This window comes from Kogia breviceps, chromosome 5 (assembly GCF_026419965.1).
Source record: "Kogia breviceps isolate mKogBre1 chromosome 5, mKogBre1 haplotype 1, whole genome shotgun sequence".
NCBI lineage: Eukaryota > Metazoa > Chordata > Mammalia > Artiodactyla > Physeteridae > Kogia > Kogia breviceps.
Window position 1 is genome coordinate 66263693 of NC_081314.1, and position 26250 is coordinate 66289942.

Sequence of the window (26250 nt, forward strand, 5' to 3'; positions counted from 1 at the left end):
GATGATGGATATGAACTACGGCTGAAGTCCATTTGAGCCCATGGTCTACTGGCTTCTGTTTCAGAACCATTCAGTCAGCCAGATATTTAATTTTTTAGTGAGGCAGAGGAAAGAGACCCCTTCTGGGGTTGCTGTACAGCAACATATATTCACAATTCATTTTGCTTGGGTTTTTAAATATAATGTTACTTAACGATTATATAGTGCTTGGCCATTTTCAAATTTTCTCTTGATGCTCAAAACAGTTTCAGAAGGTAGCTATTGTTATTCCCATTTTTACAGATGAGAAACTGAGGTTTAGAGAGATTATGTCACTTAAGTCTAGGTCTGCCAGATTCCAAAGCTTATGCTCTTTTTTTTTAACTTTTCTTTTGAAATAATTATATAGATTCACATGAGTTTGCAAAGAAATGTACAGGGAAGTCCCATGTACTCTTCCCCCAACCTCCTTCAACGTTAACATCTCACGCAACTAGAGTATAGTATCAAAAGCATGAAAATGACTTTGGCACAATCCACAATGCTTATTCAGAGTTCACCAGCTATATATGCTTGTGTGTGTGTGTGTGTGTGTGTGTGTGTGTGTGTGTGTGTGTGTAGTGGTATGTAATTTTGTCTTTTTTTTTGGATAAATTTATTCATTTATTTTTGGCTGCGTTCAGTCTTTGTTGCTGCACACAGGCTTTCTCTAGTTGTAGCAAGTGGGGGCTACTCTTCGTTGTGGTGAGTAGACTTCTTATTGCAGTGGCTTCTCTTGTTGCAGAGCACGGGCTCTAGGTGCACGGGCTTCAGTAGTTGTGGCACGCGGGCTTCAGTAGTTGTGGCTTGTGGGCTCTAGAGCGCAGGCTCAGTAGTTGCGGCGCACGGGCTTAGTTGCTCCGCGGCATGTGGGATCTTCCTGGACCAGGGCTCGAACCCGTGTCCCCTGCATTGGCAGGTGGATTCTTAACCACTGCACCACCAGGGAAGCCCTGTCATGTTCTTTTTATATATAAACCATACACCAGTTTTAACTATGAAGTCAGATTATAGGAATAAATTAAATGACTTTTCCTTCAATAAAACAATATCTACCAACAATTATGTACATTATAACCAAAGAGCTTTTGGTTTCTATTTGCAACTAAGAAGAAAGGAAAGGATGAAATTCTACAAACCTCATCTCTTGGGAGCACTTGACTGTGCTACGTGCCTTTATGGGCACATTTTCTGGAGGTGATGGTAGGTATGAAATAGGGAAACACAATTTATTGGTTTATTGATAATTATGGCAGCAATCTTATATCATGTCAGAAATTTCTATCAGTAAAGGAAAGGTGATCATACCTTGACTTCAAATTTAGTCTCATCATCTTCCTTTTCCACAGAGTTTAAATCCGTCTCCACATAATGTTCCTCAGATGTTTTCTGACTAGGAGCTAGAGAGACAAAGAAAACCTGACATTAATTTGGCTTATAAATAACTCAGAGCACTTAGCCTGACTTGGACCATGTTGATGCAGTTGATTAACAAAGCTTCATTGAGCTGCTACAGTGATTTCCAAGGTAGTAGATGAAATTGGAGGTAAAGGAGAGATGCAGAAAAGAAAGTGTCCTTGATCCCAGGCACTTGATTCAAAGAGAAAAAAGTCACACTCAACACCACAGGAAATATCAAATCACAACAAATCAGTAAATGTAATGTGGTAAAAATGAGAGTTTCCATCATTCCCAATTTTAAGGTCCAGCTAAAAAGTCACTTTCTTCATGAAATCTTCCTTAACTATTCCAGACTTCATGGATTCTTTTAATGCCCTGATATTTAGCATTAATCATCTGCAATGTATAAAACTGTACTTGATGTTCTTGGATTAGAAGATTCAATTCTAGGTACCACATTCTATTGAGTATATTTTTTCCATTATACAGGTAATTAATTTGTGATTATTACAGAAAATTTGAAAAATACTAAAATCTTACCATTTAAACACACTGTGATTATATAAGGGAATGATGTTCATGTCTGCTCTAGGCAGAAATTGTTGCTAATCTGATGATCTAACAGTTGCATTCCAAAACTGATGCAACTGTATTTTTAGTGGACAGGATGACTGTGTGAAGAATCAGCTGAGTCTAGAGGGAATTGGGCAGCCTTGCTCTTGCTCTCTCCTCTCAATCATTCTCCCTCCCTCCTCTCCTTCCCACGGGGCTCTCAGACACCTGAGAGATACCCTTCTTCAAGCTCCATGGCCATTTGACAGTAAGATTGGGATTTGGGTAGGAGAAGCCCTGGTTATGCTTGAAGCTTCTAACCCAGCTTTACCAGAGGGCTGCACTGGGGGTGATGGCTATAAGGCTAATGAGTAAGTGGTAACTTGAATTCTTGTCACCATCACCACCCTTGTATATACAGTTTCTTTGGGAAACTCATGGGATACTTGTGATTAATCCAGGACAGGATACGAGCATTTCTGGGTCCTATGGCCAAAATGTCATCCAGCTAGTGCCACCAATATCACCCTGATGCTTATCTGTGGTAGACTTGTTGGAGGTTGACTGTCTTGCCTCCAGAGGCCCCTCCCAAGCCTCAAGTTCTGTGAGACAACTGGAAGCAGCTTGGGCTTTCTGTGGGTTTTCCATACATGTTATGTTGAAATCTGTAGTGAAGCACTGTTTGCTGCCCCAAGTTATGTGACCACTGAAGCTATTTTATAACAATGGACAATCCATTGGGCTCCTCATTCTCTACAGGATCTCTGTAACCTGAGTAATTCCAGGCATAATAACGGGAAGCTGGAAATGCATACACTAATTGGCAACACCCATGACTGAGAAGCACCTTCCCTTAATGCTAAGTATAGCAATGAAGTTAAAGGCAGGGACGTGGGAGCCATGCTGCCAGCGCTCAAGTTTTGCTCTTCCGCACATGAAGCATACGTTATCAAAGAGTCTTAGCTTCTTCATCTGTATATGTGGAATAATGAGAAAGCCTACAGTATGGGGTTGTTATGAGGCCTTAATGAGTTAGTATGCACAGTGTTTAGATCGTGGTAAGCACTCAGTATATTTTAGCTATTATTATAGTCACAAAAGAATTTTTTCATGTTCCTTATGTACTTCAGAGAGGTTGAATGTTGTATGCAAGACACCTGGCTACCAAGAGTCAGAGCTGAGATTCCAGCTCCCGTCTCTAAGTAGCTCTGACCATGTTCCTTACACTGTGAAATATAATAGTCTATCTTGGCACAGACTCAGTTACTAAGGAATCAGACAAATGTATTTGAAAATCCTGTTAGCAATCAGCTAGAATCCACACTTGGTGGTTAATCTCCAAAACAAAAGTGTAGGATTGTTATACAGAATGAACTAGTTGCCTGACCAAGGTCAACAATACCTGTTCAGACATGTCAAAGATCTGTGGATCCTAGGAGGGTCATTATCTACTATGAAATCTTGTGTTCAAAAAGCTGAGAAACAATCTATCATTCCTGCTTTGTCTACTTGTAACAAATGTACGACCTTTATATAGGTATACATATAGCTGATTCACTTCATTGTACAGCAGAAACTAACACAACATGGTAAAGCAATTTTACTCAAATTTTTAAAAAAAATAAGGAGGGAAGCAAAAGTCATTGGAAAGAGCATAATTTAGTTTGGGGAAAGAGCACTAGATGAGAGGTCGGGAGAACTAAGCCCTGTTTCCAAACATCCAAGGAGGATGTCTCTGTGTGTGTGTTTGTGTGGTATGTGTACATAAGTGTGTCTGAGTGTGCATGTGTATGCATGTGTGTGGAAAAATTCAGGAAAGAAATTCACTAAACTGTTATCAACTTTTTTTTTTTTTTTTGGTATGCGGGCCTCTCACTGTTGTGGCCTCTCCCGTTGCGGAGCACAGGCTCCGGACGCACAGGCCCAGCGGCCATGGCTCACGGGCTCAGTCGCTCCGCGGCATGTGGGATCTTCCCGGACTGGGGCACGAACCCGTGTTTCCTGCATCGGCAGGCGGACTCTCAACCACTGCGCCACCAGGGAAGCCCTGTTATCAACTTTTTAATTCTAAAAAGTTTAATATGTTGTAGGAGACAGAGGACTGTAAGCTGTACTAAATGGAGAGTTACCAAAAGACCCCATAATTTTCAGATAAATAAAAACTGAAAGAATTTGTTACAGACCTGCAAAACAAGAAATGCCAAAGGGAGGTTTTCAGCCTGAAGAGACAAGACACATGATGGTAATTCAACAAGGAATAAAGAACACCAGAAATGGTGAATAGGACGATAAAGATAAAATTTTATATATATATATAAAATTATAAATATAAATATAAAATTATATATATAATTATATATATTTTTTCATTTTTTCTTCCTTTCTCCCAATTTCTTTAAAAGATATATGACTGTTTAAAGCAAAAATTATAACACAATATTGGGGTATGTAACATATGTAGATGTAATATTTAGGATAAGAATAGCACAGAGGATGATTAAAGGGCACATGGAACTATACTTTTGCAAATTTCCTGTATTTACATAAAGTGCTACAATATTAACACAAAGTAGATTGTGAGAAATTGAGGATGTACATGGTAAGCCCTAAAAGAAACACGTGGGGAAAAAACAATGCAAAAGTTATGTATGTATGTTAAAAAGCCAGTAGAGGAATTAAAATGGAATACTAAAAAACTGGCTAACCCAAAAGAAGCCAGGAAAAGAGATCAGAAGAATAAAAAACATATGAGACAAATAGACAACAAATAACAAAATAGTAGCTCTAAATCCAACTATATCAATAATTACATAGTATGTAAAATCGACTAAACACTCCAATTAGAAAGCAGAGGTTTAACATGTTTTTAAAAGGCAAGACCCAACTATAGCTGTTTACAAAAAATATACTTTAAAAATAGACAAAAATAGAAGAATGGAAAAAGTGTATCATGCAAACACTAAGCATAAGAAAGCTGGAATGGCTCTATTAATATCTGACAAAATAGACTTCAAGACAAGGACTTTTACTAAAGAAAAGAAGGGAAGGAGAGATATTTCAAAATTATAAAAGGGCCAGTGTATCTAGAAGACATAATAATTATGAATATGTGCTTAATAAAATACATGAGGCAACAAATGACACATATATCATACCCAAGAGTGTTTACCCAGGAATGCATGATTGTTTTAACATTTAAAAAGAAATAAATGTAATCCACCATATAAACCAATAAAGGAGAAAAAAATATGATCATCACAATATATGCAGCAAATAGAGCATCTGAAAAATTCAATAGTCATTCGTGATAAAACTCCTAGCAAACTGGAATAGAAGGGAACTTCCTCAATCTTATAAAAGGCATCTGTGAAAAACTTACTGCTAACATCGTACTTCAAGGTGAAAAATAAACTTTTCCCCTGCATATTGGGAAAAGACATGGATGTCTGCTCTCACCACTTCTATTCAACATTGTACTAGAGTCCCAGCCATCAGTCATCATAAGGCAAGGGGAAATAAAGCATAAAGATTGAAACAGAAGAAGTCAAACTGTCCTCATTCACAGATCATATGATTATATTTCTATACAGAAATATATTCCTATTGATAGTTATATATGGTAAGTTCGATTTATTATAGGGCTTTTTAAAAACATGAAATGCTTAAGATCTTTACACTCAAAACTACTATATTGTTGAGGGAATTAAAGAAGACCTAAATAAGTGGAATGTTATAACGTTCATGAATCGGAAGACTCAACATTGGTGAGATAAAAGTTCTCCCCAAATTGATCTATATATTTATTCAGTGATCTACATATGCATCCCAGCGGAAACTGATAGGTGACTGTAAAATTTATATGGAAATGAAAAGGACCTAAAATAGCCAAAACAATCTTGAAAAAGTACAAAGTTGGAAGACTTACACTACCTGATCTCAAGGCTTACTAGTAAGCTATAGTAATCAAGACCACGTAGGATTGGTGTAAGGACTCATCTTTTTTTTCAAAGAACCAATTTTACCCCTCCATTGCTAATAGAATCTTATGGGCCTTTTAAAGGTCCTTAATGGAGTTTATTTTATGCTAATGTTATTTGTGCATTTATATTATTCTTCTACTAGACTGTGAGCTTTTCCTGGCATACAGGCACTCAGTTTTACCTAAATTTATAAGTCTTCAATGCCTGTACTATTCCATATCTTAAATAATATCTGTCAAAACAGTAACCATTATGCATCTTAAGCAAACATAATCTAAACCCTCATGGGCATCGATGAAACATAAAGCCACAAAACTTCTTTCCCCAAGTAACCTACCCAAGGTGGAGGGCTGGCGGAGTTTTGGTGACACCCATTTTGGGGAGAACTCAGGACGCGGGGCCACCGGTTGCACTGGGCGAGTCTGTCTGGCTGCCAGTTTCATCAGACTCATTTGCCTCTTGTGAAATATTTCCTGCACATCACCCAGCTTCTGCAGGACATTCTGGGCTTTGGCCTGTGGGAACAAAAGCAGTTCATGAGCCAGTCACTCTGCACTGAGCCTGAGGACATGAGGCATTCCCTTTCTCCCATCTTCCCCTCTTCCCCGCCTCCCTATCTCCTCCCTCAGGTGACCCTTCTCTGGGCATCTATATGCAGGTCATTGCACATCTTGCCCCGTACAGAATTGTGCTTCCAAGAGTCTGTACCTCCCACTTGATTGGCAGGGGTTGTATCTTTTTCACCACTCCATCTCCAATGCCTGAAACACTGCCTAGCACCGAGTAGTGCTCAGTAAATATATGCTGAGTGGGTAAATGTTCACTAAGCCATATCCATTCACTGTAGAAAAGGATGCCACAGGCCATGAATGAACGGCATTAGGCCAACTGATAAAACAGGGGGATTTCAAAATAAGAAATGTACCCTGAATAAAGGCCCTGATAGAGAAAAGACTGTAAGTATTCTGGGGGAAAAAGGTGGTTAAATTCTGAGGCAGGATCAAGGGAATCACAAAGATCTATAATGAAAAGGATACACATTTAAACTTTATTCTGTGAGACCCCTTCTTTATATATAAGTAGGAAAGAAAGAAACTGAAGAAATACCAGGGGAAAGATGAAACTCAAACATATTCTCATAGCTGACTATATGCCCTAAGGCAGAGGTTCAGGAGAACAAGAAACAAGACCTGTTTCACCTGAGTTTCCCCAAGGCCTGAATTCAGCTGAATATCTTTCTTCCAGTAGGATGTCCCTCTAGCTCTGGTGGGTCACGGAAGTGGATAGCCTTCTCTTTGTCATGCCGAGTCTGACATCCACCTTGTGGATGATTTTAACCACCAAACAAGGGACCCAAAATTAGAAGAGCTGAACCACCATAATCCACGCAGGGTGGTCTGAGGATGCCGAATTCTATAAGTACAGGCTCAGCACACACTGACGGAGGTTGCCACAGTTTGCAACTGGAAAAAATAAGGTCTTTTCTATGCTGGGCCATCTTCTGAAGAAAGAGCAAAGATCCCTAGGACTGGAGTGTTAACTATGCAACAACTGTTCCCCTATAGCCTAAGGCTCTGCTGAGGCTGACCTCTGCACCAAAATCTGCAGCCGGTCTCACTCTTTGGAGGGTCTGAGTGCAGACCTGCACTGTCCATACAGTATCCACTGGCCACATGTGGCTACTGAGCACCTGGAATGCGGCTAGTCTGAATTGAGCTGCACTGTCAGTTTAAATACATGCTGGATTTTGAAGACTTATTTGAAAAATGAACATAAAATATTTCGTTAAAATACAATTAATTGTACAATAGTGATTGTATGTTGAAACAATATTTTGCACAAAGCTTAAAGAAAACATTATTAAAAACTGATTTCACTGTTTTTTACTTTTTAAAATGCGGCTACTAGAAAATGTTAAATTACATGTGTGGTTTGCATTATTTTTTTAAATTAATTAATTACTTTATTTATTTTTGGCTGCGCTGGGTCTTCGTTGCTGCACACAGGCTTTCTCTAGTTGTGGCGAGTGGGGGCTACTCTTCGTTGGCGGTGCGTGGGCTTCTCATTGAGGTGTCTTCTCTTGTTGTGGAGCACGGGCTCTAGGAGCGCAGGCTTCAGTAGTCGTGGCACGCGGGCTCAGTAGTTGTGGCTCACAGGCTCTAAAGCACAGGCTCAGTAGTTGTGGTGCATGGGCTTAGTTGCTCCATGGCATGTGGGATCTTCCCGGACCAGGGCTTGAACCCATGTCCCCTGCATTGGCAGGTGGATTCTTAACCACTGTGCCACCTGGGAAGTCCTGCATTATATTTCTATTGCAAAGTGACGATCTAGACCAGGGGTTGGCAATTTTTCTGTAAAGGATCAAATAGTAAATATTTCAGGCTTTGCAGACCATCTGGTCTCTGTCGAATCTGCCGAACTTGGCTGTCTTAGCATAAAAGCAGCCGTACATGATAGATAATACATAAATGAAAGACAGCAGCTGTGTTCTGATAAAACTTGGTTTACAGAAATAGGTAGCGAGCAGCTTTGGCCTACAGGCTGTAGTCTGCTGACCCCTACTCAGAGTCTGTGTCTAAAAGGTCACTTCAGAGAATGTGCCTCTGGCCTCAGGAAGCTCAGTTGTGCCGTGGACTAAAGGTTCTCATTACACAGCTATGAGTCCAAGTCCCCCAAAAAGCCAAATTCCCTTATGTCAGGATGATGTATTTCTGGGGGTATGGTGATAAGACACTACTACTCTGCCCTTCTGGTCCAGTGATGAGCTTGAGGAAACTGAGACATGGGTGTTAATTGCTGCTCAAAGATCAAGAAATCTGACTCAATGAATGATTGTCAAATTGGTGCTGTGTGGGGGACAGCCCTGGTATGAGGTCAGTGTTACATGCTAGAGCCCAGTGACTCACCACTCGGGCTAGACAGGACTTGGATCACCTTTGCCCTTTTGCAGCTTTCTCTTGAGACCCCAGGGTGAACTCTGGAAATAATGAGGCAGTCAGAAGAGACCCTAAATTCCTAAACTCAGATGAGGGGGAGGTAGTGCAAGATTAACCGTTGCATTCCCCTCTTTCCTCTTTTTACTTGCAAATCCATTCTCCATACCACAATCAGAATTATTTTTCAAAAATTAAATATGATCATATAACTTCCCTGTTTAAAAGCCCTGCAGGGACTCTCTGCTGCATCAGGATAAAGTCCAGACTCCTCATTCAGGAGCTCTCAGCTCTTCATGACTTGACCCTGGTCTCCCTCCAGTCTCCCACCTGCCAGTACCCATCTTTCACACTCCAGCCTCCAGATGCGCCAGTTTCCCTAATACTCGTTTCCAGCCTCTCTGCCTTTGCACCTCTGTTCCTTCTGCTGAGGTCCCCTCCCTCCACTTTGTGTTCCCTGAAAACCGCTACCTAGTCTTCCAGACCAAATTTAGGCATCCTCTCCTATGAACACCCTGGCCTCCCCCGGCTGAGCTGACCAATGCCTCCTCTATGTGCCTCACACTCCCTTCCATTCTATCTGCTCTTGGACTAAGAAGCATTTACTGGGGACATGTTTGTCTTCCATCAAACTACCAGCACTTTGATACAGGGACTGTGACTTTCATTGTTGATTCCCAGAATAAAGGGCAAACCGGGTACCCAAGAATATTTGAAGAATCAAATTTTGCTGTTTGCTGAGATTGTTTAATTCCCTGGACTGGGTGGTGAAAGTGAATGAGGGAGAAAAATCAAAACAGCAGCACTAAGAGGATAGCACAATTGCAATGTATTAGGAAAAAACACTTTGAAGAGCCTCAGGCAGAGACAGGACGGCTGCTATAACAACAGTTTAACTGCTGATGTCGTTTTGATCATCACTGTGTCTTAAATGTAACAGACTCAATCATTTAGACATAGAGTACCTGTTCTTGAGATAGAAATTTTATTTTTTAGAATAGTTTTAGATTTACAGAAAAATTGCAAAATAGTACAGAGAGTTCCCATATACACCACATTCAATTTCCCCTATGATTAACATCTTATGTTAGTATGGTACATTTGTTACAATTAATGAACCAATACTGATACATTACTTTTATTATTAAATAAAATCTATGCTTAGATTTTCTTAGTTTTTACCTAATGTACCTTTCCCCCCTCCCAGGATACCACATTACATTTAGTTGTCATGACTTCTTAGGCTCTTGTTGGCTATGACAGTTTCTCAACTTTTCCTGTTTTTTGATGAACTTGACTGTTTTGAGGATTATTGGTCAGGTATTTTGTAGAATGTGCCTCAGTTGGGATTTATATGATGTTTTACTCATGATTAGACTGGAGTTATGGGGTTTTGGGGTGGAAGACCACAGAAATAAAGTGTCATTTTCATCACACCATATCAAGAGTACACACTATCTATATGACTTTAGACTCTTGATGTTGACCTTGATCACCTGGCTGAGATAGTATTTGTTAAGTTTCTCCACTGTACAGTCACTCTTTTATTTCTTCCTTCCCACACTGTACTCTTTGGAAGAAAGTCATTATGGGCAACCCACACTTAAGGAGTGGGGAGTTATGCTCCATCTCCTGGAGGCCAGAGTACCTACATAAATAACTTGGAATTCTTCTGTATGGGAGATTAGTTTCCTTTCCTCCATTTATTCATTTATTCCATCATGTATTTATATCACAATGGATTCATGATATCTACTTTATACTTTGAGTTGTAATCCAGTATTACTTTATGAATTTTGTTGCTCAAATTGTTCCAGCATTGGTCACAGGGAGCTCTTTCAATTGCCTCCTATGTCCCATCATTGTGGTTTGTTTTGTTTTGTTTTGAGCAGTTCCTTGCTTTCTGGCACTATAAGATGCTCTGGGATCATCTTTTTTTTAAAAAAATGAAGTATAGTTGATTTATAATATTATATTCATTTCAAGTATACAACAGAGTGATTCAGTATTTTTATAGATTATACTCTATTTAAAGTAATTATAAAATATTGGCTATATTCCCTGTGCTGTACATATAACATTGTAGCTTATTTATTTTATACATAATAGTTTGTACCTCTTAATCCTTTACCCCTATCTTGCCCTCTCTCCTTCCCTCTCCCACTGGTAATCACTTGTTTGTTCTTCATATCTGTGAGTCTGTTTCCGTTTTGTTATATTCCTTCATTTGTTTTATTTTTTAGATTCCACATACAAGTGGTAACACAGAGTATTTGTCTTTCTCTGTCTGACATTTCACTAAGCATAATGCACTCTAGGTCCATCTACATTATTGCAAATGGCAGAATTTCTTTTTTTTTTTTTTTTTTTTTTTGTGGTTCACTGGCCTCTCACTATTGTGGCCTCTCCCATTGTGGAGCACAGGCTCCAGATGCGCAGGCTCAGCAGCCATGGCTCACGGGCCCAGCTGCTCTGCGGCATTTGGGATCCTCCCGGACCGGGGCACGAACCCGTGTCCCCTGCATGGGCAGGCAGACTCCCAACCACTGCACCACCAGGGAAGCCCTAGAATTTCATTCTTTTTAATGGCTGGGTAATATCCCACTATATATATATATATATATATATATATATATACACACACACACACACACACATATATACCTATATATATATATATAGTAGAATATATATATAGGTATATGTATCAATCACATATATATACACTGTATATATACACAGCGTTATATACTTTTCTTTATCCATTCATCTGTTGATGGGCACTTAGGCTGCTTCCATGTCTTGGCTATTATAAATAACAGTGCTATGCACATCGGTGTGCATTGTATCTTTTCAAATTAGTGCTTTCATTTTCTTTGGGCATATACCCAGGAGTAGAATTGCTGGATCATATGGAAGTTCTATTTTTAATTTTTTGAGGAAACTCCACACTGTTTTCCACAGTGGTGGCACCAATTTACATTTCCACTAACAGTGTATATGAGTTCCATTATCTCCATTATCTTCAGTTTGAATGTCTTCATAAAAAAATTGAAGTAGAGTTGATTACAATGTTGTAGCAATCTCTGCTGTACAGCAAAGTGACTCAGTTATCCACATAGAGACACTCTTTTTTACATTATTTTCCATTATGGTTTATCCCAGGATACTGAATATACTTCCCTGTGAGATACAGTAAGCCCTTGTTGTTTACCCATTCTAAATGTAATAGTTTGCATCTAACAACCCCAAACTCTCAGTCCATCTCTCTCCCTCCCCACTCCCCCTTGGCAACCACAAGTCTGTTCTCTATGTCTGTGAGTCTGTTTCTGTTTTGTAGATAGGTTCATTTGTGCCATATTTTAGATTCCACATATACGAGAATGTCATATTTCTCTTTCTCTTTCTGACTTACTTCACTTAGTATGATAATCTCTAGCTGCATCTATGTTGCTGCAAATGGCATTATTCCATTTTTTATGGTTGAGTAGTATTCCATTGTCTATATGTACCACATCTTTATCTATTCATCTGTCCATGGACATTCAGGTTGTTTCCATGTTTTGGCTATTGTGAATACTGCCGCTATGAACATAGGGATGCATGTATCTTTCCGAATTAGAGTTCTGTCCAGGTATATTCCCAGGAGTGGGATTGCTGTATCACATGGTAGTTCTATTTTTAGTTTTCTGAGGAACCTCCATACTGTTCTCCATACTGGCTGTACCAACTTACATTCCCACCAACAGTGTAGGAGGGTTCCCTTTACTCCACAACCTCTCCAGCATTATGTTATTGGTAGACTTTTTGATGATGGCTATTCTGACTGGTGTGAGCTGGTACCTCACTGTAGTTTTGATTTGCATTTCTCTAATAATTGGTGATGTTGAGCAGACTTCCTGGAGGGCAGGGCAGGTGCCTGCCCGCCGGTAGAGGGAGCTGGGCCTTGGCCCTCTGATAGTCAAGGCCATGTCTAGAGGATGTCTAGAGGTGGTTGTGTGCTCAGGAAGTCTTTAGGTAGCCTGTCTGCTCCTGGGTGGGGCTGAGTCACCACCCAGTTTGCTTGGCCAGTCCCAGCACTGGTGCCTACATGCTCTTGAGTGGGGTCAGGTCTTGGTGCTAAAGAGCTAGAGGAAGGGTACCACAATGATGCCCATCCACAACAGTGTCCAGTGGTAGAAGGAACTCCCAAGCATGGTTGCAGCCAGTGTCTATGTGCCCAGGGTGAGCCGCAGCTGCCCTCCACCTCTCCAGAGACTCCAAGACCAGCAGGTGGGTCAGGCTCCTATCAAATTACTGCTTTTGCCCTGGGTCCCAGAGCATGTAGGATTTTGTGTGTGCCCTTTAAGAATGAAGTCTTTACTTCCCCTGGTCCTGTGAAACTCCCTAAATTAAGCCCTGCTGACCTTCAAAGCCAAATGCCCTGGGGGTTCCTCTTCCCAGTGCAGGATCCCTGGGCTGGGGAGCCTGTCATAGGGCTCAGAACTCTCATTTCTGTGGGAGAAACTGCAATATAATTATTCTCCACCTTGTGGGTCACCCACCTGGGGGTATAGGACTTGATTATATTGTGAGTTTGCCCCTTCTACCCATCTTGTTGTGGTTCCTTCTTTATGTCTTTAGTTGTACAAGATCATTTTTTGTAGGTTCTGGTCTTTTTCATTCAATGGTTATCTACAAATAGCTCTGATTTTTGTGTGATCATGAGAGGAGGTGAGCTCAGCATCTTTCTAATCTGCTATCTTGGCCAATCTCAAAAATAGCCTTTAACATGTTGAGATATGTTCCCTCTGTACCAAATTCGAAGAGAATTTTTATCATGAATGGATGTTGAATTTTGTCAAATGCTTTTTCTGTGTCTATTGAGGTGATCATGTGATTTTTATCCTTCCTTTTGTTAATGTGGCTATCACATTGATTGATTTGCACATCTGGAACTATCCTTGTATCCCTGGAATTAATCCCACTTGACCATGGTGTATAATCCTTTTTTATATATTGTTGAATTCAGTTCACTAATATTTTGTTGAGGAGTTTTGCATCTATATTCATCAGAGATATTGGCCTGTAATTTCCTTTTTTTGTGGTGTCTTTGTCTGGTTTTAATATCAGGGTAATGGTGGCTTCATAGAATGAATTTGGGAGTGCTCCCTCTTCTTCAATTTTTTTTGGAATAGTTTGAGAAGGATAGGTATTTTCTCTTCTTTAGATGTTTGGTAGAATTCCCTTGTGAAGCCATCCAGTCCTGGACTTTTGTTTGATGGGAGTTTATTTTTATTACAAATTCAGTTTCACTACTAGTGATTGGTCTGTCCAGATTGTCTATTCCTTTCTGATTCAGTCTTTGAAGATTGTATGCTTCTAGAAATTTATCCATTTCTTCTAGGTTGTCCAATTTGTTAGCATATAACTGTTTGCAGTATATACTATTATGATTTTATTTTTGTATTTCTGTGATATTGGTTGTTATTTCTCCTCTTTCATTTCTTATTTTGTTAACTTGGGTCCTCTCTCTCTTTTTTCTTGATGAGCCTAGATAAAGGCTTTTAAATTTTGTTTATCTTTTCAAAAAACTAGCTCTTGGTTTCACTGATCTTTTCTATTGCTTTTTGGTCTCTATTTTATTTATTTCTTCTCTGATCTTTATTACTTCCTTCCTTCTGCAGACTTTGGGCTTTGTTCATCTTTATCTAATTCCTTTAGATGCCAGGTTAGGTTGTTTGAGATTTTTCTTGTTTCTTGAGGTAGTCCTGTATCATTATAAACTCTTAAAACTGCTTTTGCTGCATGCCATAGATTTTGGAAAGTTGTGTTTTTATTTCCACTTGTCTTGAGGTATCTTCTAATTTCCTCTTTGATTTCTTCATTGACTCATTGGTTTTTTAGTAGCATGTTGTTTAGTCTATACATGTTTGTGTTCTTCCCATTTTCTTCCTGTAATTGATTTCTAGTTTCATATATCTGTGGTCAGAAAAATCGCTTGATATAATTTCTATCCTCTTAAATGTGTTGAGAATTGTTTTGTAGCCTGGCATGTGACCTATCCTGGAGAACATTCCATGTGCACTTTGAAAAGAATGTATATTCTGCTGTTTTTGGATAGAATGTCCTCTGGCTATCTATTAAGTCCAACTGGTCTAATATACCATTTAAGAGTATTGTTTCCTTATTGATTTTTCTGTCTGGATGTTTTGTCCATTGATATGAGTGGGGTGTTAAAGTCACCTACTATTATTGTATTATTGTGGGACTCTCTCTTTATGTCTGTTAATATTTGCTTTATATATTTAGGTTTTCCTATGCTAGATACATATATGTTAATGAGTGTTATATCCCTTGTATATTCTTGATCCTTTTATCATTTTACAATGCCCTTCTTTGTCCTTTGTTATAGACTTTGTTTTAAAGTCCATTTTGTCTGATACTGCTACCTTCGCTTTCTTGTTTCCATTTGTACAAAATATCATTTTCCATCCTCTTACTTTCAGTCTGTGTGTCTTTAGCTCTGAAGTGAATCTCTTGTAAGCCACCTATAGAGAGGTCTTATTCTTTTTTTTATCTGATCAGCCATTCTATGTCTTTTGATTGGAGCATTTAGTCCATCGACATTTAAAATAATTATTGACATCTTTGTACTTGTTGCCATTTTGTTACTTGTTTTCTGGTTCTTTTTGTAGTTCTTCTCTGTTCTTTCCTTCTTTTAGTTTCTTACCTTGTGGTTTCATGATTTTCTTTAGTGGAATGCTTGTGTTCTTTTCTCTCAGGTTTTTGTGTTTCTATTGTAGGTTTTGATTTGTGGTTACTATGGGGTTCATTCTATGTTGACCGGTAACTATAATTACTTGTTTTAAACTGGTATACTCATTTAAGTTCAAACACATTCTAAAAGAGCTACATTTTTAAAATTTCCCTTCCCCATGTTTTTGATGTCATATTTTACATCTTCATGTGTACCCTTTCACTGTTTATTGTAGTTATAGTTGATTTTTTTTTTTTTTTTTTTTTTTGTGGTACGCGGGCCTCTCACTGTTGTGGCCTCTCCCATTGCGGAGCGCAGGCTCCGGACGCGCAGGCTCAGCGGCCATGGCTCACGGGCCCAGCCGCTCTGCGGCATGTGGGATCTTCCCGGACCGGGGCACGAACCCGTGTCCCCTGCATCGGCAGGCGGATTCTCAACCACTGCGCCACCAGGGAAGCCCTATAGTTGATTTTATAATTTTTTTTGTCTTTTAATCTTCATACTAGTTTATTTAAATGATTCATCCACAGCGTTTACTATATATTTGCCTTTACTATTGGGATTTCTCCTTTCCTATAGATTCTTACTTCTTCTTGCAGCCTTTTCTTTCCATTTAGAGATGTCCCTTTAACATTTCTTTTAGGGTCCATTTAGTATCGATGAACTCTTAGTTTTTGCTCATCTGAGAAGTTCTTTATCTCTAAAAGATAATCTTGCTGTGTAGAATATCCTGCATGGTAGGTTTTCCCCTTTCAGCACTTTAAATATATCATGGCCAATCCTTTCTGGCCTGCAAAGTGTCTTTAGAAAAATCAGCTGATAGCCTTATGAGGGTTCCCTTGTATATCATTCTTTGTTTTTCTCTTGCTGCCTTTAGAATTCTCTCTTTAACTTTTACCATTTTAATCATGATATCTTAATGTAGGTCTCTTTGGGTTCAACTTGTTCGGGATCCTCTTTGCTTCCTGTACGTGGATATCTGTTTCCTTCCTCAGGTTTGGGACGTCTTCAGCCATAATTTCATCAAATACATTTTCAATCCCTTTCTCTCTCTCTCTTTTCCTTCTGGGACCCCTATAATGCGAATGCAGGTATTCTTGATGTTGTTCTAGAGGTCACTTAATCTATTCTCCTTTTTAAAATTTCTTTTTCTTTCTGCTGCTCTGATTGGGTGATTTCCATTATTCTATCTTCCAGACAATTTATGTGTTCTTCTGTATCACCTAGTCCATTGTTAATTCCATCTAGTGTGTTTTTCATTTCAGTTATTGTATTCTTCAGTTGTGACTGGTTCTTTTTTTTTATATTTTCTAGTTCCTTCTTTTTTTAAAAAATACATTTTATTTATTTATTTATTTATTTTTGGCTGTGTTGGGTCTTCGTTGCTGCACGCAGACTTTCTCTAGTTGTAGCAAGTGGGGGCTCCTCTTCATTGCGGTGCACAGGCTTCTCATTGCGGTGGCTTCTCTTGTTGCAGGGCATGGGCTCTAGGCATGCGGGTTTCAGTAGTTGTGGCTTGCAGGCTCTAGAGTGCAGGCTCAGTAGTTGTGGTGCATGGGCTTCGTTGCTCTGTGGTATGTGGGATCTTCCCGGGCCAAGGCTTGAACCCATGTCTCCTGCAGTAGCAGGCGGATTCTTAACCACTGTGCCACCAGGGAAGCTCTCTAGTTCCTTCTTAATATTCCCACTGTGTTCATCTATTTTTTTCCCCTAGTTCAGTTAGCATTATTATTACTAATGCTTGGAACTATTTACCTGGTAAATTATTTATCTCTTTCATTAGTTGTTTTTTCAGGGTTTTTTCCTTGTTCTTTCATTTGAAACAAATTTCTCTGTCTTCCTATTCTGCTTAACTTTTTCTGTCTTTATGAAATTAGGTGAAACAGTTATCTATCCTGGTCTTGAAGGGTTGTCCTCTGTGGGAGCATCCCTACAGTCTGCATGTGCCCAGTAGCTTTGATGGGAGAGCTGGATCTGACATGAGCACAAGTCACATCTTTTCTCAGGGTGTGCTGGCAGCTAGCATCTTGGTAGGTGGTGGGGCTGGAGAAGGAGGGGCTGAAGCCAGGGCCAGGTGTGAGGCAGGACATCCCCTCTGCTCAGTGGCCATCACTGCCCTGTTGGGTGCAGGGTCGGATCCCAAATTGCTGGAACAGAGGTCCTGAGGGCTGGGTCCAAGCTGGTTCTAAGTGTGTGCTCTCCCCTTCCCCACCCCCAGCATTGATACCTTTGCCCAGAGGGGAGCAGTGCTGGAACAAGAGGTGCCAGAGTGGGCACCTGGTGCAGGCTGGGGTGTGTGCTGGCATGAGTCTGTTTCTGTTTTGTAAATAAGTTCATTTGTCATATTTTAGATTCCACATATAAGTGATATCATATGGTATTTGTCTTTCTCTTTCTGACTTACTTCACTTAGTATGATAATCTCCAAGTCCACCCATGTTGCTGCAAATGGCATTATTTCATTCTTTTTTATGGCCGAGTAATATTCCATTGTATATATATATATATATATATACCACATCTTCTTTATCCATTTATTTGTCGATGGACATTTAGGTTGTTTCATGTCTTGGCTATTGTAAATAGTGCTATAATGAACACTGGGGTGCATGTATCTTTCTAAATTAGAGTTTTCTCTGGATATATGTCCAGGAGTGGGATTGCTGGATTGTATGACAACTCTGTTTTTAGTTTTTTGAGGAGCCTCCATACTGTTTTCCATAATGCATTCACTAATATACATTCCCACCAACAGTGTAGGAGGGTTCCCTTTTCTCCACATCCTCTCCAGCATTTTTTATTTGTAGACTTTTTAATAATGCCTACTCTAACTGGTGTGAGGTGGTACCTCATTGTAGTTTTTATTTGCATTTCTCTGATAATTAGCAAGGCTGAGCATCTTTTCATGTGCCTCTTGGCCATCTGTATGTCTTCTTTGGAGAAATGTCTATTTAGGTCTTCTGCCCATTTTTCAATTGGGTCGTTTGTTTTTTGGTATTGCATTGTATGAGCTGTTTGTATATCTTGGAAATTAAGCCCTTGTCAGTCACATTGTTTGCAAATATTTTCTCCTAGTCTGTAGGTTGTCTTTTCATTTTATTTATGGTTTCCTTTGCTGTACAAAAGCTTGTAAGTTTGATTAGCTCCCATCTGTTTATTTTTGCTTTTATTTCTATTGTCTTGGGAGACTGACCTAATAAAACATTGCTGCAATTTATGTCAGAGAATGTTTTGCCTATGCTTTCTTCTAGGAGTTTTATGGTGTCATGTCTTACATCTAAGTCTTTAAGCCATTTTGAGCTTATTTTTATGTATGGTGTGAGGGAGTGTTCTAACTTCATTGACTTACATGCATCAGTCCATCTTTCCCAACACCACTGACTGAAGAGACTGTCTTTTCTCCATTGTATATTCTTGCCTCCTATGTCAAAGATTAATTGACCATAGGTGTGTGGGTTTATTTCTGGGCTCTCTATTCTGTTTCATTGATCCATACATCTGTTTTTGTGCAAATACCATGCTGTTTTGATTACTGTAGCTTTGCAGTATTGTCTGAAGTCTACAGGGTTATGCCTCCTGCTTTGTTCTTTTTATTCAGGATTGCTTTGGCAATTCTGGGTCTTTTATAGTTCCATATAAATTTTAGGATTATTTGTTGTAGTTCTGTGAAAAAAGTCATGGTAATTTGATAGGGATCACATTAAATCTATAGATTACTTTGGGTAGTATGGCCATTTAAACAGTATTAATTATTCCAATCCAACAGCATGGGATATCTTTCCATTTCTTTGAATCATCTTCAATTTCTTTTATTAATGCTTTACAGTTCTCAGCACATAAGTCTTTCCACCTCTTTGGTCAGGTTTATTCCTGAGTGTTTGGTGGTTTTTTTTTGTTTGTTTGTTTTTGTTTTTGTTTTTGTTTTTGTTTTTGTTTTTGTGGTACGCGGGCCTCTCACTGTTGTGGCCTCTCCCGTTGCAGAGCACAGGCTCCGGACGCGCAGGCTCAGCGGCCATGGCTCACGGGCCCAGCCGCTCCGCGGCACGCGGGATCCTCCCGTACCGGGGCACGAACCCGTATCCCCTGCATCGGCAGGCGGACTCTCAACCACTGCGCCACCAGGGAAGCCCTGGTGGTTTTTTTGATGCAATTTTTTTAAAGGGATTTTTTTTTACTTTCCCTTTCTTAGTGTACAGAATGCAACAGATTTCTGTATGTTAATCTTGTATGTTGCTACCTTGCTGAATTCACTTATCAGTTCTAGCAGTTTTTGTGTGGAGTCTTCAGAGTTTTCTATATATGTTATCATGTCATCTGCATATAATGACTATTTTACGTCTTCTTTTCCAATTTGGATACCTTTTATTTATTTCTATTGTCTGACTGCTGTGGCTAGAACTTCCAATACTATGTTGAATAGAAGTGGTGAGAGCAGGCATCCTTGTCTTATTTCAGATTTTAGTGGGAAGGGTTTCAGCTTTTCACCATTGAGTATTATGTTGGCTGTGGGTTTGTCATAAATAGCTTTTATTATGTTGAGATATGTTCCCTCTATACCCACTTTGGTAAGAGTTTTTCTCATGAATGGATGTAGAATTTTATCAAATGCTTTTTCTGCATCTATTGAGATGATCATGTGGCTTTTGTCTTTTCTTTTGTTGATGTGGTGTATCACATTGATCAATTTGCATATGTTGAACCATACTTGTGACCCTGGGATGAATCCAATTTCATTGTGGTGTATAATCTTTTTTATGTGTTGTTTGATCCCACTGGTTTTTAAACCATCTAAAGGGACTTGTCTTCCCAGTGTCAGACCCTGGGGCTGGGGCACCCAATATGTGGTTCAAACTGCTCACTCCTCAGGGAGCATCTCTGAACCTGTGTAACCCCCCTCCTCTTCTGTGTCCCCTCCCAGGGGTGTGGTCCCAACCTGATTGCTTTTCTTCCCTTTCTACGTGATTCCATGTGGATCTTTCTTACAGCTTTGGTTGTGTAAGTGTCTTTCTGCCTGTCTCGTTTGTTTCCAGTGAGAATTGCTCCACTTGTAGACGTATTTTTGATGTGTTTGTTGGGGGAGGTAAGCTCTGCATCCTCCTACTCTGCCATCTTGATCTCCCTCTCTAGGATCATTTTGTATATTTCCTTTCCCAGTCCTAGATACAGACATTTCTCCAAGGAGCCCTGTTCTCTTCTATTGGAGAATGGTATAAGAAACCAAGATCTCGGTGGTGGGTGTGCTCATTGATAGTAGGAGTCTCATTGTTTCTATGCTTGGCATCAACTGCCCAAGAGATACATGTGTCTATACCAATGTGTGTATATGCATATAACTAGGATTATTTTTATATGTATAGAGTACCAGTTTTGACAACCAAGTCATTACTCCTCAGTGGACAAAACTCTGACACAACAGGATATTTAAATATTATAATCTAGAATTTTACTCCAAACCAAAGAAGAAAAGATGGGTTTGGGGGATTTTTTGGGTCCATTTTGGATTTTTAAAATAAATATTTCTTCTGGTCTTCTCCTTCCTCCATGTTTCTGCCTATTTCCCAGAGGTGGTTTATTAAGTTTTATTTATTTCCTGGTGGGTGGTGTGGTCAGGAAGTTTGCTGATGTTGGCCAAAATGGCAGCTGTGGCCACAAGTCTCCCTGGTTGACCTGATACACTTGTTTGAGGAGCTAATGGATATGGAGCTGAGTGAGACTGTTCTGCTTTAGGAATATGATATGAGGCTACCAATCCTGGGTCTACAATATAGCACGCACACCAGATGGGCCTTCTCTTTGTCCTCTCTGCAGGGAAGTAGAAGGGTCCCTATGACAGGGGAAGGTAGACCTGCCTAACCACCCCCAGTACCATCTCAAGATCACATCTTACCACCAAAACTCACTAGGAAGAGTCAGGGAAACAACATCACTGAGGCACAATCCCACACCAAGCTGCCCCACTGTATTTGGCCCACTCTGCCACCTGCCACTTGTTTAGCAAACACGGATTGGACACCAGGCACAGACTAGGCACAGGGACACAGAGATGGGTGAGGCTCTTGCCTCACTGCAGCTCCCAGTGTAACAGACAAGACAGACATTAAAAATAAATAACTAGAATACAGTTTGTTATGTATCATTTTGGAGCAAAGTCTCTTAGCCTGGATCCATGGATGGACTTCAGGGTGTCCCCTAAAATTAATCATAAAAAGTTATATATGCTGGGTATTCCCTGTCTGCTCCCCCACTAAATTTTCTCTATACTGTTCTGTGTCCCAGGAAGCTGACCTCTACAGACTCCATCAGATGGGCTCACTAGATGCCCATGGGCTTTTAGCTGGATTTGGCTAGTGAGATGTACCACCAGGAAATCTGAGAGGCAGAGAGAAAAGTAGGGGTATATATTTCTCCACCAGTGGCTGCATTCCTCTGCCCGAGGCCACAGATCTTACTGGCTACCTCTCTTACAGTCACAGTTGTAGTGCTTCTTGGGTTCCCCTTTGTCTTTCAGGCTTAGGGGTGGTAACTGCTCCCTGTTTCTTTATAGCCCAGGGTGCTTCACCATCCATATTAGGTTTCCTAAATTCTGCCCATATCTTTGTAAACAGTGCCTACATCAAACTCCATTCAATCATTCTGAGTGTGCAGAACCCTGAAAATATGTGAATCAGATTTGCAAAAGGGTCCATGACTCAAAAGAGGTAAAAAAGCCCCTTCTGCAGAAGTACATACAAGGTGATGTGGATCTAAGAGGAAGGTATACTATCTATAACTCTGCTGGCTTCACAGAACAGTGCTCCACTCAAAATGCAAATCTGATCAAGTTATTCCCCTGCTTAAATCCTTCAGTAGCTCTCAGAATAAAGACCAAACTCCTTCATATGGCCAATGAAGCCACACTTCATCTACACCTCTCTAATCTCACCCCAAAGACTCTTCCCTTGTTCTCTGTACTCTAGCCATTCTGAATTTTGGGTTCTGCACTGTGCCAGGCTCCCTTCAGCCTTGCAGCCTTGCACACTCTGATCCTTCTGTCTGGAAAGCCTCCCCCATCTTCTCTACTCATTTTCTGTCCTTGGCTCAAGTGACTCTTCCCACGCAACTTCCCTGACCCGATGCCCAATCCAGGTCAAGTTCCTCTGTCACATACCCCATAGAACCCTGAATCCATCCTTCAGAGCACTTGTCTCAGCTTGCAACACATTTTTGTGTTTTGTGTTTGATATTTATTAATCTCATACATAAACTGTAAGTTCCATGAAGGATGGAACCACATCTATTTATGCTCATAATTGTGTCCTCTGCATTCAGCACAGGGCCTAATACATCAGAGATGCTTATAAGTATTTGCAGAGAAATGAATGAGTGAACGTTGTATCTGAATCAGGCCATGAAGGGTCAGTTTGCCAGGAAGCACAGACCAGGAGTCTAAGAGGCCACCTGAGGGCTCAAGAGCCAGTTAATCTGCTCAGTACATGCTACATAGATTTTCTTGGGCAACAGGCAAAGTCCCCCAACATCCCTTTCCCAACCACAGGATCAAAATAACTCAGAAACGTTACCTTTACATCAAGAGTGAGCATCAGCTCATACTGGTTGTAAAACTCGTTGGGGCTGGGCAACTGGTACTCCTTCGCTGTGCCCAGGAATGTCTCAATGTCAGTCAAGGCAATGTCAACCCCCTCTCGGGACTGGCACTTGTCTACAGCTTGGGAAGCCAAGAGGTAGATTCCTTCTTCACACCACTGGCTGACCTTTTAGAAAGAAACACAGTGCCCTTTGCAGTTAGCCTGCCCACAACTCAGCCACCATAGTCCTCAGGAGGTCCAAGCTCATATGGGGTCTACAAGGATTCTGAGACAACAAGGAATTGTCATGGCACAGCATCAAGTTTAGAGGTCCAACCACTATAAATATAACCATGAGGTGGACAAGCCCAAATCAATTTTACACCTGCATACTTTTCAAGGAAGTCACTTAGTCAAAAAATAAATCATATAAGCATTCTTCTTTTCTCCACTGACAGTAATTGCCACATCTCTAAGAGGAGAGAGTTGAGTATTTCTACGTTTGGTCTAACCATAGAGAAATGCAACCAGTGGCTTTTTGGGTTTACCTACTAGGCCAATTTCTTGCATCCTAATTGGTTACAAGAGCACAGAGTAAATAATGAGGCTTTAGGCCTGGCTCCTACATGCCTTCCTGGGAGAGGGAATGTCTCTTTTAACAAGAACACCACTGTCCTCTGTCCATATTTGCATTTATTAGCGTTTGTCTTAGAGAAAGACAGGGGCCATTGTGCTGTCTGAGTATTTGTATGATAAAAAGCTGCCCTTGCAAGTACATCTGTATTTCCATTTACCCTGTGATCTGAAAAGCTAGGTAAAATAACTGTACAGAGAAAGAAGACCAAAAGGGAGCTCTCTAAAGTAGTTATCTCTAAGTGGGAAAATTACAGGCAAATTCAATTTGTCTTTACTTTCCCTAATTACCTACACTGAATGTGTACTCCTTTTAGAATAACAAAAAAATCATAGATATTTAAAAATGGATGATTCCCACTGTGTGGGTATGAGGAGGGGAGTGGAATGAAATTAGTGTCCATAAGTAACTTTTTTCCTCTTCCTTCCTATATTTTTGGATTTTCAAAATAATAGGAAATTATGCTTTGATATATACTGTGAAAAATTTCTCTTTAAACATCATGCCTATATCTGCAGAAAACACTAAGCTGGGGTCTTCTGCAGAGTCACAGCAGCTACTCACTCTCCGAGACATACACACACACACACACACACACACACACACACACACACACACACGCAGTCCACAGATCGGTGTTAGGCTATTATCTCTGGCAGGCCCTTCTGAGCCACTTGCTTCTGGAACAGCTCTATTTCCTTGACACTAAAATCCCTTTGGCAGTGGGATGATGTAAACAGCCTGGGCGGGTGCCCCCAGCTATCAGAGAGAAACAATTGTGGAAATGGTGCATGCTGACTCACAGCAGTGAGCTCTCTGATGCCTGGGAACAGCTGACAGAGAAGGCTCCAGAAGTCACAGCCCCTGCTGACTGGCACTTGCCTCAGAGATCACTGCTGAAGGGCAACGGAGGCCGTGCCCCCTCCCCACGAGCACTCTGCATACAGTGTTGCTGTCTAGTCTAAGGAGCCTGGGGTTTGGAATTTGGCAGTCCTGACTTCAAACCTGTGATCTCCTATTTACCCCATGTGTGGTCTTGGGCAATCTTTTACCCCAGGGTTTTTCAGTGTTGTTCATGTACTACTTGCACCAAATTACCTGCGCACTTGAGGAAAATACTGATTCCTGGGCATCATCCCACACTTACTAAATCAGAGTCTCCAGAGTGGTACATCAGGAAATCTGCAATTATAGCAAGCTCACCTCATGTACTAAATGTTGTGACCCATTGACTTAACTATGCTGAATATCAATTTCTGTCTCTGTTAAATGAGGCCATTAATATCCTCCTCATAGGTTGTCTTCAGGATTAAATAGATGACATAATTATGCTCCTGGTAGGAACATAGTAGGTGCTCAGTAAATGGCAGGAGTGTATAATGGTTGTTATTACTTAGGCTTCTTCAAAAGGATTCACAATCTGATGCCTTTACATGAGGAGAAGCACTTTGCAACTATAGTGCTTGGTTCTCTTTACACCTGATGGGGAATCATGAAATGCCCCACAGGGCCAGGCCAAAACACACTCTTTAAGTCTGGGTCCACACAGAGGACATGGACTCTATAGTTTATTCAAATGGGATGTGGTGGATGACAGGAGCATTTTTGACCTTCAATACCTCTATGACTTAGAATCTGTACAGCTTTTAACACCGCTTGAGTGCTGTTTTCACATGAAGGACTTTATCCTCTCATCTCAGGAATTGTGAGGGGCAGGGAGGGCAAGTATGATTAAGACTGTTTCACAGAACATTTTGCAGACATCATATTCACAGCTTTATTTTGCTCACCTTGTCCAACTGTCTATGCAACTCCAAGGACTTTTCTAAAATGTCGTGTTTTTTCTTGTTTTCATTGATGAAGTCATCACAGAGGTGCCTGAGCTCTGCACACTGGGGTCTGATGGAGTCCACGGCATAGTGGTGGCTTTGGATGAGCTGGTCCCCAATTACTGCAAGCAGCTGGGCCTTTTCCAAGGACTCCTACAAAGTGAACATCCACAGCCAAGCATCAGTAGCCGGGTCATGGTGAGGCTGGTATTTGCCTGGCACTGTGTGCTCCAAACTTGGAGGGAAGCTACGGAGAGGCTGATCAGGTTTTTGGCTCAAAGACTGGGGCTGGGGAACCTGGGAAAGCACTGGGGTGGTTCAAGGTCCCCAGGAGGTCTAGCCTAGTCCAGGGTCATTTGCCCTCTGAAGAAGAGCAAGTCATTCATTCAAATATTTGTTGAGTTCTGGGTTAAGCACTGAGGATATAACGTTAACAAGTCAGGAATTTTCAGTTCAATGGAGAACTCAGATACTAAACAAATTATACAAATAATTAACTTATTACAACTGTGATAAATTCTAGGGCAGAAGAGCATGAAGTATTATATTGCACAGAATTGGAGACTGAATTATCTTGTCTACTGAATGGAAAAGGAAAA

General features: G+C 40.5%; 1 protein-coding gene across 4 annotated transcripts in view; it reads right to left on the bottom strand.

Annotated features, from left to right (window-relative positions):
* Positions 1-26250, bottom strand: part of MCF2L2 (MCF.2 cell line derived transforming sequence-like 2) — a 239805-nt gene that overhangs the window by 107074 nt on the left and 106481 nt on the right. For all 4 annotated transcript variants that reach the window (XM_067034104.1, XM_067034103.1, XM_067034105.1 and 1 more), the window contains 4 exons: positions 25613-25804; positions 23183-23374; positions 6289-6466; positions 1327-1418 (listed from right to left, as the gene is read on the bottom strand). In XM_067034104.1, coding sequence (XP_066890205.1) covers positions 1327-1418; positions 6289-6466; positions 23183-23374; positions 25613-25804 — 654 coding nt within the window. The remainder of the gene's footprint in view (positions 1-1326; positions 1419-6288; positions 6467-23182; positions 23375-25612; positions 25805-26250) is intronic.